The sequence below is a fragment of the Mastacembelus armatus genome, chromosome 7 (genome assembly GCF_900324485.2).
Source record: "Mastacembelus armatus chromosome 7, fMasArm1.2, whole genome shotgun sequence".
In the NCBI taxonomy this organism is placed as follows: domain Eukaryota; kingdom Metazoa; phylum Chordata; class Actinopteri; order Synbranchiformes; family Mastacembelidae; genus Mastacembelus; species Mastacembelus armatus.
In genome coordinates, this window is record NC_046639.1 from 14503021 (window position 1) to 14516391 (window position 13371).

Here is a 13371-nt window from a genome sequence, read left to right on the forward strand (position 1 = left end):
CCGGCTCCCCGGAGGGAAACGGGGTGGAGCGGGGATACGTCCGGCGAGTGGCATAGCAAGGAAGCAGAGTCGTCTGACTCTGGGCCTAATGCTAATTTTAGGATGGGTCCGAGCTCGTCCTCCCGGCCGGGAGTTTCCTCAGCGGGGAGAGAGAAGGGAGGAACCGTGGGAGCGGAGGGCAGCGCAGAGGGAGGAGGCCTCTCCTCGGTCTGCCAGCACCCTTTAGTGGCAAGGATGAAGAAGTTCGCTCTCTGGCGGAGTACCTCTAGGGGCAGCCGCTTGCAGAATGCGCAGTTAGCCCTTGTGTCCAATACAATCCCTACAGTGTCCCGCTCCCATGCAGCCCACGCAGCATGGGTGCAGGTCGTCCCCGAAGATGTAGCCGGTAACACACTCGCCGCAGATTCTGGTGACGCTGCCGTCTGCCAAATTCATATCGTTGGAAGATCCTGTTCTCAGTGCTTAGGCTGAAGAAAAGAAAGGGAAGAGCCCGCCCGAACCGCCGCCTTATATATGGGACCTGCGGACGTGTGGTCACGCGGTTCGGGCAAGGGGGGCCCACTCCGGGTGGGCGTAAATGAATTTCTCTTCAGTGCGCAGGTGCGAAGAGGGGATATGACCCATAGCGATAGCCCAGAGGGCTGCGCCCCAATGAGACAGAACAAATTAATTTTTCTGGAAACCGTCTGGATTCAAGAAGCCCGATGTGGATCAAAAACATATTTGCAGGATTTGCTACTCTAGCTAGTCTTTTTAACCACCTGAAGGTGGCTTTTAAAATTACAATAAATGCAACATATTTTCAAAGTCAATAAGTAATCATGTTATATGATCATGATTTCAATATTGTAATTTAAGTAATTATATCACTGAATGATTGTTGAATACTGCCTGGAAATACTGAAAAAAATGATAATACCTGTCCATCTCATCCCTAATGGTTTTCCAGCATGCTATCATTCCATATTGTTGCTTTATGAGCCTAAATAACACAAAATTACATTTTATGTGGAATTACATGACAGTCTCCAGTATCATTGTGAAGTAAAAAAAGAGAACATTTAAAAAGTAATTCGGATTATATTGCAGATATAACTGTGAACAAGAAAATATGCAATTAAAAGTGCTTTATTGATACTTTCTGAAAAAACACTTCTGATAAAGTTATTGTAGTTCTAAGATATTCTTTTCACACATTTTTATTTCTATATAATATGTGTCATTTAACCTTTTCATTGGTAATGTTCGGAAGTGAGAGTCTGATTTATGTTTTGTGTTCATAGTGAGGGAGAAGATCGGGGCCATTGCCACACCAGACTACATCCAGAATGCTCCCGGACTCCCCAAGACACGATCTGGTAAATTTACCGAATATGGAAATAATGTTTGAATCGGAATTATGCAGATTTTCATTAGAGGTCCAAGTAACAATATATATGTTGCAGAGATGAAATTTTAGATGTAGGTAGTAATGCATGTTTTTGCTATGTACATCCAGCAACAGTCATAGCGATTCAAAATGTCATACTTTTCCTTGTCATGATTGCGGTGCCCTGGTGGTGGTGGCCTCAGGAATGCAATGGTTTTAACTAGGGCCATTTCTGGAGGTTTTGGTGCCCTAGGGAAGATGACTTCAAAGCAATCCCCAATCTCGAACCTGTCACCACAAATGTGCACAGACCAATGTACTTCACAAAGGCAAATAAAAATAACAAAAACCTGATGCTGTATAATGTGCTAATGCACATTGTCATTTCAAAATAAAATATAACAGTAAATACTAAAAAATGCACAAACACTGTAAATAGTGTAAGCGCGTTTGTTTTCTGCAATGAGGACTCATCACAGTATGTCAATTTAGTAGATTTATTTGCATTGAAGAATCATCAGCATGTACATGGACCTCTCCTTGTCAGGAAAATCGCAGTCTGCAAGGCAAATTTATTTGTATAGCACCATTCATACACTACGCAATTCAAAGTGCTTTATAAGGCAAGCAGTCACTTCAGAAGTTGGAGATTGTATCACATCACAAAAATTGAAAAAGGTGATCTTATCTGGGGTCAAACCCAAATGTACTGCATGACAGACACGCACTGTACCCAGTAAGCTACCTAGCATGAACTACTAATAGTTTGGCCGTCCAGCCAAACTGAGCAATCGTGGGAGAAGAGCCTTGGTGAGAGAGGTAAAGAAGAACCCAAAGATCACTTTGGCTGAGCTCCAGAGATGCAGTAGGGAGATGGGAGAAAGTTCCACAAAGTCAACTATCACTGCAGCCCTCCACCAGTCGGGGCTTTATGGCAGAGTGGCCCAACGGAAGCCTCTCCTCGGTGCAAGACACATGAAAGCCCGCATAGAGTTTGCCAAAAACCACATGAAGGACTCCCAGACTATGAGAAATAAGATTCTCTGGTCTGATGAGACCCAGATTGAACTTTTTGGCGTTAATTCTAAGCGGTATGTGTGGAGAAAACCAGGCACTGCTCATCACCTGCCCAATACAATCCCTACAGTGAAAGATGGTGGTGGGAGCATCATGTTGTGGGGGTGTTTTTCAGCTGCAGGGACAGGACGACTGGTTGCAATTGAAGGAAAGATGAATGCGGCCAAGTACAGAGATATCCTGGAAGAAAACCTCTTCCAGAGTGCTCAGGACCTCAGACTGGGCCGAAGGTTCACCTTTCAACAGGACAATGACCCTAAGCACACAGTTAAAATAACAAAGCAGTGGCTTCGGAACAACTCTGTGACCGTTCTTGACTGGTCCAGCCAGAGCCCTGACCTAAACCCAATTGAGCATCTCTGGAGAGACCTAAAAATGGCTGTCCACCAACGTTCACCATCCAACCTGACAGAACTGGAGAGGACCTGCAAGGAAGAATGGCAGAGGATCCCCAAATCCAAGTGTGAAAAACTTGTTGCATCATTCCCAAGAAGACTCATGGCTGTACTAGATCAAAAGGGTGCTTCTACTCAATACTGAGCACAGGGTCTGAATACTTATGACCATGTGATATTTCAGTTTTTCTTTTTTAATAAATTTGCAAAAATTTCTACATTTCTGGTTTTTTCTGTCAAGATGGGGTGCTGAGTGTACATTAATGAGAAATAAAATGAACTTTTTTGATTTTGGCAAATGGCTGCAATGACACAAAGAGTGAAAAATTTAAAGGGGTCTGAATACTTTCCGTACCCACTGTATCTCTGATTAGATTCTGCACTTCATTGCAGCATAAATTTGCATACAGGCAGGCAGGCACTTCTGAGTTTTTTTGTAATTGCCACCCCCACATTTTTCTCATCTCATCTGTCCTTTACTTTCTCCAGGTAAGATCATGCGACGAGTGCTCCGCAAAATTGCCTGTGATGAACGAGACTTGGGCGACCTGTCCACGCTGGCTGACCCCTCGGTTATCGATCATCTCTTCCAGAACAGATGCTGCACCACCATTTGACAGCATCCAGGATCCTCACAAGGATGCCTGACTTCAGCTGCACACAATCAGGAAATAGAGGAGGAGAAATTCCATGATCTGGGTCTTTTCTAGTCAAAAAGAATTTAAAAAAAAGAAAGCTGATGATGGTGAGTGGTAAGCAGCGGAGCCTGTATTTCCTCCAATCACCCCACTTATATGTAACAAAAATCAGCGGCACATAGACAACATCTCCCAGGTTATTAGCAGATTTCTCCACTTATGTAGTAGTAATAACTACCTATGTTAGCAACCACAAATATTGTCTTGGAATTAATAAGTTCATCAGTCTGCAGGCCTAAGTGTTTCCAGAAACCATAAGGCAGTTGTGGGTGTGAGAACAAGAAGCCAGATGTTGTTTTGGGTACTACCATCCTGCAGTGGAACTTTGTGAAAGAGGTAATGCTGGGAAACAATTAATTTAGTTTTTGATTTTCAATCAGGGTTTTTAATTTAGTCAGTATAATAAACAATAATACATACCATCTGCTTATTAATGTCAAAATCTAATACTGCTGCTGCACCACAGTCCGCCATGTGACAGTACAATTGTCTTCCTGTGGTTAAAGGGTGATTTTCTACACTGGAAACAAGGCTCATATGAAGTGGTAGCTCTAGTTGATAGAACTCAAGTTGTCTTCTCCCCTTGCTTGATGCCATAGTACTGTTATGTACACAGATGATTAACTAAATATGAGAATGCTTAACATTTATACCAGTTTTAATTTTGACTGTAATTTTTAAAAATTGTGGCAAATGTAGATTTATATTTTCTTTTTTATGTAGATTTTTTTGGGTGCTTTGGTTTGTGTGTGCATGCTTAGTTTAGTTGGAGAAATGTGATCAGGCTCTTCTGTCAGTCTAGTGGAAAACTGGAAAAGAGTGTTTAGCCTCCTGTAGCTCAGACCCCAAACAGTTAGCTCCACTCACAAAACTGTCAAACCAGCTAAAGGTCATACAGTATGGTGAAATACTGTTGTTCATTTCCCAATAACTCCAAATAAACAGTTTCTCAATTTGGTCTTCTCATCTTTTGAAATATTGTAAAGTGTCTAGACTCCATGTGTCAGTTTTGTCACTGGTCCCATAGTCTACTCCTAACTGTTATAATTAATGACATTAATAAACATGATTTTAATGTAGAATCACCAACAGTTTTTGAAATTCAGAATACTCACAATGTTTACCAGTGCATAATAACTAGGAATCATGATATAGGTACTTGTATGAAAATCATAAATATTAACTCCTAAATAAAGGTTAAGGTTCATATAAGAATGAGACATTGGTGTCTTTATTCACAGCCTTGTTTCTTCATTTTCACAATATTTAAACTGGAGTTTTGTCATCAAGGATAAGGGTGTCTTTGTTCTAAATTTTTATTGTCTGTTAACATATTCCATGAAAACCAAACCCAGCTCTGTTAGTCTATCATTTTTGACTTCCCTACCATGTCTGGATCATCAAGTCCCTATTTAATCCACATATAGTCCTCTGGCGAATGTTTTCAGCAGCAGGGGTGGTACATGGAATTTAATCTGAATAAGCTAGTGTGTCTTTGTGAATACTTACAGTACTTGTTACTAGACGGCTTCACTGGTTTGGTCTTTTCATTAGATTTATTGAAGTTTAGAATACCTCCACACTTTTACTTAAATATTTTATTATTTTTCCAAGCAAAGGTCTTCACCCTTTCTGTGCTGAGGCTTAACTGAGTTAATGTCAACTAAACATCTGAGCTGCTTTTGGCACTTTCAAGTTTTCTTTCCAAACATCTGCAATTCAGTTAACATCAACTGAAAAAGGAGAACTTTATATTTTCATAATCATATTTTGTTGCTGTTTGTGTGTGTGCAAACTTAAGTGCTAATGGAACTGGGTGTATCAAGCTATGGAACTATGTTCAGAATAAAATGCAGCTGTTTTTGATGTGTGTTTTTGTTTGTGTAATAACTTTGGTGAAGGAAATAATTTTTTTTGTACCAGTGTATTCAACAACAGTAAATAGATATGACTATTGTATCTCATCTACTGTCCATTTCTGTCTTCCATTTACATTTTGCATCCTGTACAGTCAAAAAGTATCAGAAAAACACAAACGTTTGGCAGTTATTTAATGTTTTAGCATTTAATACAGACGTGGGTTATGGTATATCAGGTTAGTCCCATGAAGCAGTTTAAATGAGACAATTTATAGCTACTTAATTAACATAATACCTGGTGCAGTAATATAACTAGCTGGTAGATAGAATTTCATCAGAAATCAATCTCTATTGTGAGAGAACTGATTACAGCAGAAGGAGTACGTACAAAACTGCACGAACAAAGACACGCCAAAACTGTCCGACACAGGCAAAGACACCCAAACAGTATTAGATACAAACAGGCATCTCTAAAAAGAACCTGGCAGTCTTTCATCAAACCATATCCCAGGACTAGGGCTGCTGAAAAGCTGTTTTTGACTTGAGATGTGATATGCTGAGACAGCAAAGTTTCACTGCCAGGGGCAAGGGGAGCCCATCAACTTGGGAAGAGGAAATTTTATGGAGATAAACCTTGGAGGTAAAAGTTAATGTTTTCTCCCCTTTTGTCCTTGATAATGAAGGTAATTGTTAGAGAAAATGTTTTATTCTCCAGTAATCTGAGTAATCTTCTGAATTTCCCCCATGGGGGATGAATAAATTATCTATTTATCAATCAATCGATCGTAATCTAATCCTTACTCTAATAATTGGAATACTGCTTGAATAGAACCTATTGTGCAAACATACCTTTTTTCCTATGGAGAGCAGCTTGTTCTGATTTTGACTTACTGATAAGGATTCTTGGTGTCATACCCTATATATCTTTACTGTTGGAGAATGCCTCCTCTTTCTCTTCTCAGGACCTTATTGCATTATAATCTATATATTTTGCAGCTGGGAATCTCCTCTCTTTTATTTTTATATTACCTCATTCTGTGTCTGACCATTGAAAAGATATTCCTGGCTGTGCCTGGCCAGTGATCTCTCACTCTGCACTCCGTGTGTTTAGTGACAGTTTACTCCTTGTACAAGTAAAATTGACTAAACCTCTAAGTTCCTTCTCTGAGTCTATTTGTTAAAAAAATGTATCTAACAATTTTGGGGGCTCGTCCGGGATCGCAATACCTCCTCTTTCTTCCAAGTTTGGACCTAAAACGATGCACAGGGAAGTCAGAGACTCCTGACTGAAAGTTGCACCCCAGTCCCATAAGGGACCGGTTGGAGCGAAGGGAGTCTAGGATCTGCTGGAGGAGAGAGGGTGACGCGATTGAATTTTGAGAGAATTAGAGACAAGAGGTGAACTCCTGTGAGGTAAGAGAAATCTTATGAGTGAACAGAGTAGGGACCTCTGTGAGCTGGGAGACACTAAAATCAAAAACAGAGTAAAAGTAGAGATTTTGGTGTCAACAGAGTCTCTGGGAGTTTCTGGCTCTCTGAGCGCGTCGGGTGAATCTCTGGTTAAGGCCATGCAAAACTGAGTACGGTCATCAAACTGAGGGGTTAGCAGCTTCAAAACGAAATGCTAGCTAAAAATATCAGGGACATGTGACTTTAGTTACTAATTTCAAACAACACCATAATTTGTGTGGCCCTGACTCAAACATAGTTGGATAAAACAGAGTAGCGCTTCCAGGAAATCAGAAACCTGGGACAAACCTTGAGCAGTCTGTGGGAGACCCAAAGTAAAATAACCCTGAAATCTGTGGGAGACCTGAAACAAAAATAACCCTGGTGCAGCATGAAGTGAAACCAACTCAGGAGTGTGGGTCTAAGGACTCTCATCTGATTTACATAGCTCACCTAGTGAGCCTATAGGACTAGGGGTGGAGTGAAACCAACCTGGAAGATAAATTGGAGTGATGAAGCCACTTGGATGTGTGGTGAAACGTTTCAAGTTAAAAAACTGAAAGTCCAGTTGCCATGACTCAACCTCTAGATAACAAGAAGAAGAAGAGGGTGTGTTGAATTACTTTAATAGATTGAAAGAAATGTTCAACACCCACGATGGCATCCCACTGCTTGCTGGTGCAGAACAAAACAGTAAGGGCCATATGCACAGCAACTAAAGAATGCGTTTCTGAATGGTCTTAAGCCTGAAATTTCTGGGTTCATTCAAAAACATCAAATTCAAACGTGTGTTTTAACTGATACCAAAAACTAATCTGTGCATGCAGCCACTGTTCTTCAACAAAAATCTAAATTACACTAAAGCAGACAAACAACTTAAATGTTTTATGCCAATTATGATGAAAAACCTGTTTCTGAGTAGCCTACTATTTCCAGAGTAGCAGATGAAGATGTCGCAGTGAAGAAAGACCTGGCAGACAGCAACAGGATATTTAGCATGACTGCTGTCATGTCTGTGTAAAAACAGGCCACTGGGCTTGAATGTGTCCGCAGTTATAAGAGACACGTGTAAGAGACACGCTCTGAACAGCTGAAAGGCGCAACAGCGTGACTAACAAATGAAACAGATCGGATGCAAAACACACACACACTGAAAAGCAGGGAGACATACAAGAACTACAGGTAGACAAAACAGGCATTCTGAACTTAGATGGTGTTGCTGAAATTATGCTTTAAGAAGAAAAGCTAAAGTAACATTGCTGGTGTAAGCCTTGAAAATAAAATTCCTTAATGGTACAATAGCTTGTAAATCAATTCTTAGGAGTCCATCAGAGAAACTTAGTGTGAAAAACGTTTTATGCAGACTAGATTGTAAGAATGGTCACATCCAAGCCTCAATGGCAGTCCAAGCTTCAGCAAGCATTGTGTTGTTCCATCCTCTGACACTAAAGGTGTCACATGTAGTCTCTGTCCTGTTTTGCAAAACAAGATAGTATACATATATCCTGCATGACTACATTGCTTTCACAGCCACATCTTACTATTGAGCGATTTACATCTCTTAATCCTGCTACATTAATGCCAACAGCTGAGGATGGTGAGCCACATGATTGCTGAAACTGAGAATAGAGTGTTGCCCAGGGCTGACTTAACTGATAAAGATGCTAAAATAACAATGTTTGTAGATGGATTTTGTAAAAAAAAAAAAAAAAAAAAAAAAAAAAAATCAGGAGGCTCAAATGCTACAGGATGTACTCCTGTAACTCTTAAAGATGTTTTCTATCAAGCTGAATCTCTATCATCTCATTTATCACTGCAGGCAGCGAGGTTTATTGCCTTAACAGAAGCTTGTAAATTAAGAGACGGAAAAGTAATTAATATCTAAACTGATAGCAACTATAGAATTTCAACTGTACACAAGGAGTGGAAGAACAGAGGAATAATTATATCAACTGCTAAGACCATCACACACAAAGATCTTATTTTACAGCTGTTTGATGCTGTGCAGCTAACTAAAAAGGTTGCTATTTGTAAGAGTGGTGTAAACATGAGGAATAGACATGATTTCTTTTGGTAACTGTAAAACTGAAGTAGTGCTAAACTAGTAGCACATAAACCACTGCCTTTACAAGCTGCAGCCACAGTTGAACATCTTGACGAGCAAGTAATGACTTAAGTAGAATTTTTTGAAATGACTTATGATTAAAATAAATGATAGTAAATTAGATAACAACTTTTTGTGATGTAAGGATAATGTTAGGGAAATTCTTGAAGGTCTTCATCATCCTGTGAAAGGGACTGACTTTATGGTTGTATCAGTATCAATATCAATTGAATCTAATATTGAATTAAATGCAGTCCTGAGATTATTATTTTCAACATCTACATCAATGTTGAAATCTCCCGCTATAATGATTTTATCTGAACTAAGCACTAAATCAAATAGGAAGTCTGGAAATTCAGTTTAATGGTAGCACACTACAAAACGTTAACAGATCTTCAACAATATTGGTACGGAATTTAGGCAGATCTTAGGAAGCCAATAATAACTAATGCTTAGTAAGGCCAAAAGCAATGGAGTAAAACAACTCCCAAATAATATTGCAGAAGATGTACATGAAGAGTAATAGGGGTAAGGGATGCTAACATATAGCCTACATATGCCACCATGACCTAGACTTCCCTCGAAAAAATAAACTAATACAACTGTACTGTTGTCACTCCGCCACTCCATATTCAATATATGAATGAAGATTTATATTTAACCCTCCTCAGCACACCATTACCCTTGGGTAGCAGAAAGTTTTTTTAAGTATCAAATTTCAGTCCAATAAGATGTGGGAGTCAATATCAAGTGTGATTTGAAGGCAGGACACCCTTTTCTGACACATGGTCATAGGAGCACATGGCATGAGAAGACGCTAAGAATATTTACCCTAGTAATCATATTGGAAATAACATAAACTGAATGAAATGAAATCCCATCTGACAGTGAGGACAGTGACATAGACAGCAAGGAAAGTGCCAAAGAGTGGAGTGGAGAGAAAGATTTGAACAGAACAGAAAAATAGGGTTTTAATTTCATAAATCAGCATAGCTGTAGTTGTTCTGGTTGTATTTTCATTAGCATTGAGAGCTTACTTTTTATATGTACTTTTTATAGACACTCAACATACCAGTAACAGTGAAGTTGACTATGACAATCCACAAGATGACAGCAGCTCTACCCTCGCAGTCGCTCTGTATTTTGTTATTCCACAAAAACACTGAGACACACACAGCCCACACACACCAGACATGTACATGTTGTTTTTTATTTTTTGCAAATTATGCCTTTCTGTATATAGTTATTCTTGTGCTGTACTTTGATGTACATCTCTTTTTGCACATTGTACACAATGTGCATTTTATTTTTGTTTTTATGACAGTTCAGAAAAATAAGTGCATCAAGTTATGGACACACTCCAAATAAAGTTTCTGTGGTGTAAAATGACTTTGTACAACTTAAATTAACAATTTTGAGGAATACATCATTATATTTCTGTATTTAGAAAAATGTGTAAAAAAAATTTTTTTTGAGGTTTATTGCACTTATTGGTAATTTATTTAGTTAGTATGGACTTATTATGGACATATTATTAAACTTTGGGGTGTAAGGGTTGCATTGATGTATCGCAAATGAATATGCTCAAACAAATGGCACTACAGCATGTAAAAATGTAAAAATTTGCTCTGGCGGACTTGTTCTATGGTAGGTTTTAAAGGGTTAAATGTGAATTCCTTCAGTCTAATAAATGCTAAAAAGTGACAGTGACAGTGACATCATTTTGGATACCCTGCGTTTTCTCTCAGTAGGAGCAGCTCCTCTGGACGACAACCAGCTGTGCACCTCCATTTAAAGGAATCAGGACACTCATTTGAAGACGATGTACATATTTTAGACAGAGAAGAGGCAACTTCAACTGGATGACTGAGAATCTTCACAGACATATTTCAGCACTTCTTTTGTCATGTTTTCTCTTTTGCTGTTTTGTGAAATGTTTTCCCTTTTTATTCTGGTCTCCCTGAATGTGGATGTCTGGTTTGGCAGATAGGTAAACAGTTTCCCAAATGAGAGACAACTGTTGCTAGTTTAGGCTGTTTATTTGTCTCCCAAATTAAAACACTGTAAATCTGAAACATACAAAAGAAAAAGATATATAAATCAACCATATGAAAACTGACAGTACATTTAAATACCTACAACAGTATGACACGTTTCCCATCTTAGTCAAATGACAATGAAAGCATTGTGCTAAAAACTAGCCTATTAGCTTAATGCTAATATATAATGGAATTCCCCTTTAACAAGCTAACGGAAATGGCATCGTGACTATGTTACTTTTAAAACAATCAAGCATCTATCGCTATTCAAACAACTAACACGGTTTTACAGTGTAAAACTATATAACCCAGTATTTGTACTTACAGGCATATAATTCCTTTTCTCTGTATTGCAACCACAGGGGGGCACAATCCAGTGCCTTCATGTGCCGGTCCCAAGTCTGGGTAAATGCAGAGGGCTGTGTCAGGAAGGGCATCCTACGTAAAATTTAAGCCAAATCATATATGCAAATCACAAATATGACTTCTATACTGAATCGGTTGTGGCCCAGGTTTACAACGACCGCCACGGGTGCTGTTGACTCACAGGGTGCCAGTGGAAATTGGACTACTGTTAGTCGAAGAAGGAGAGGAGGAAGGCGTGTTCATGGGCAAAGAGAGAAGAGGAAGGGCAGGAGTGTAGGACTTAGAGTAGGGACTTTGAATGTAGGGACTTTGTCAGGGAAAACTAGAGAGTTGGCTGATATGATGGAGAGAAGAAAGATGGATATCTTGTGTGTTCAGGAGACCAGGTGGAAAGGTAACAAGGATTATAGATTAGGAGCAGGGTTCAAGCTGTTTTATCATGGTGTGGATGGAAAGAGGAATGGAGTAGTAGTTATCCTGAAGGAGGATTTTGCTAAGAATGTTCTGGAGGTAAAGAGAGTGTCAGATAGGGTGATGAGTCTGAAGCTGGAAGTTGAAGGTGTGATGTTGAATCTTGTCAGTGGTTATGCCCCACAGGTAGGATGTGAGTTAGAAGAGAAGGAGAAATTCTAGAGGGAGATGGATGAGGTGATTCAGGGTATCCCTAGTGGTGATTGGGGCAGACTTCAACAGACATGTTGGTGAGGGAAACAGAGGTGACGAGGAACTGATGGGTAAGTTTGGTATGCGGGACAGGAATGCAGAAGGACAGATGGTGGTAGACTTTGCAAAAAGGATGGAAATGGCTGTAGTGAACACATTTTTCCAGAAAAGGGAGGAGCATAGGGTGACATATAAGAGTGGAGGCAGGAGCACACAAGTTGATTACATCTTGTGCAGATGTTACAACCTGGAAGAGATCAGTGACTGCAAAGTAGTGGTTGGGGAGAGTGTAGCCAGACAGCATAGGAGGGTGGTGTGTAGGATGACTCTGGTGGTGAGGAAGATGAAGAGGACAAGGGCAGAGCAGAGGACCAAGTGGTGGAAGTTGAAAAAAGAAGAGTGTTGTGTGGTTTTCAGGGAGGAGCTGAAACAGACTCTGGGAGGAGAGGATGTTATTCCAGATGCCTGGACTGCCTAAAGTGATCAGGGAGACAGGTAGGAGGGTACTTGGTGTGTCATCTGGAAAGAGGAAAGCAGAAAAAGAGACTTGGTGGTGGAATGAGGAAGTTCAGGAGTGTGTTATGAAGAAAAGGTTAGCTAAGAAGAAGTGGGACACTGAGAGGACAGAAGAGAACAGACAGGAGTACCTGGAGATGCAGCATAAGGTGAAGGTAGAGGTGGCAAAGGCCAAACAAAGGGCGTATGAGGATTTGTATGATAGGTTGGACACTAAGGACGGAGAGGTGGATTTGTACAGGTTGGCGAGGCAGAGAGACAGAGATGGGAAGGATGTGCAGCAGGTTAGTGTGATTAAGGACAGGGATGGAAATGTGTTGACAGGTGCCACAAGTGTGATGGAAAGATGGAAGGAATACTTTGAAGAGTTGATGAATTAGGAAAATGTTAGAGAGCACAGAGTAGAAGAGGTGACTGTTGTGGACCAGGAAGTAGCAAAGATCAGTAAGGATGAAGTGAGGAAGGCGTTGAAGAGGATGAAGAGTGGAAAGGCAGTTTGTCCTGATGACATACCTGTGGAGGTATGGAAGTGTTTAGGAGAGGTGGCAGTAGAGAGACGTGTGCAAGCAGGTTGGAACGGGTGGAGGAAAGTGTCAGGTGTGATGTGTGACAAAAGAGTGTCAGCAAGAATGAAAGGAAAGGTGTACAAGACAGTGGTGAGACCAGCAATGTTGTCTGGTTTAGAGACAGTGGCACTGAGAAAAAGACTGGAGGCAGAGCTGGAGGTAGCAGAGCTGAAGATGTTGAGGTTCTCTTTGGGAGTGATGAGGATGGATAGGATCAGGAATGAGTACATCAGAGGGACAGCTCATGTTAGATGTTTTGTAGAAAAAGCC

General features: G+C 40.2%; 1 protein-coding gene across 2 annotated transcripts in view; it reads left to right on the forward strand.

The window, feature by feature from the left end:
• Positions 1-4757, forward strand: part of acss2 (acyl-CoA synthetase short chain family member 2) — a 51837-nt gene extending 47080 nt beyond the window's left edge. For both annotated transcript variants that reach the window (XM_026332019.1, XM_026332020.1), the window contains exons 18-19: positions 1284-1358; positions 3331-4757. In XM_026332019.1, the coding sequence (XP_026187804.1) occupies positions 1284-1358; positions 3331-3458 (203 nt within the window). In that variant the 3' untranslated portion in view covers positions 3459-4757. The remainder of the gene's footprint in view (positions 1-1283; positions 1359-3330) is intronic.
• Positions 4758-13371: the final 8614 nt, after the last annotated feature.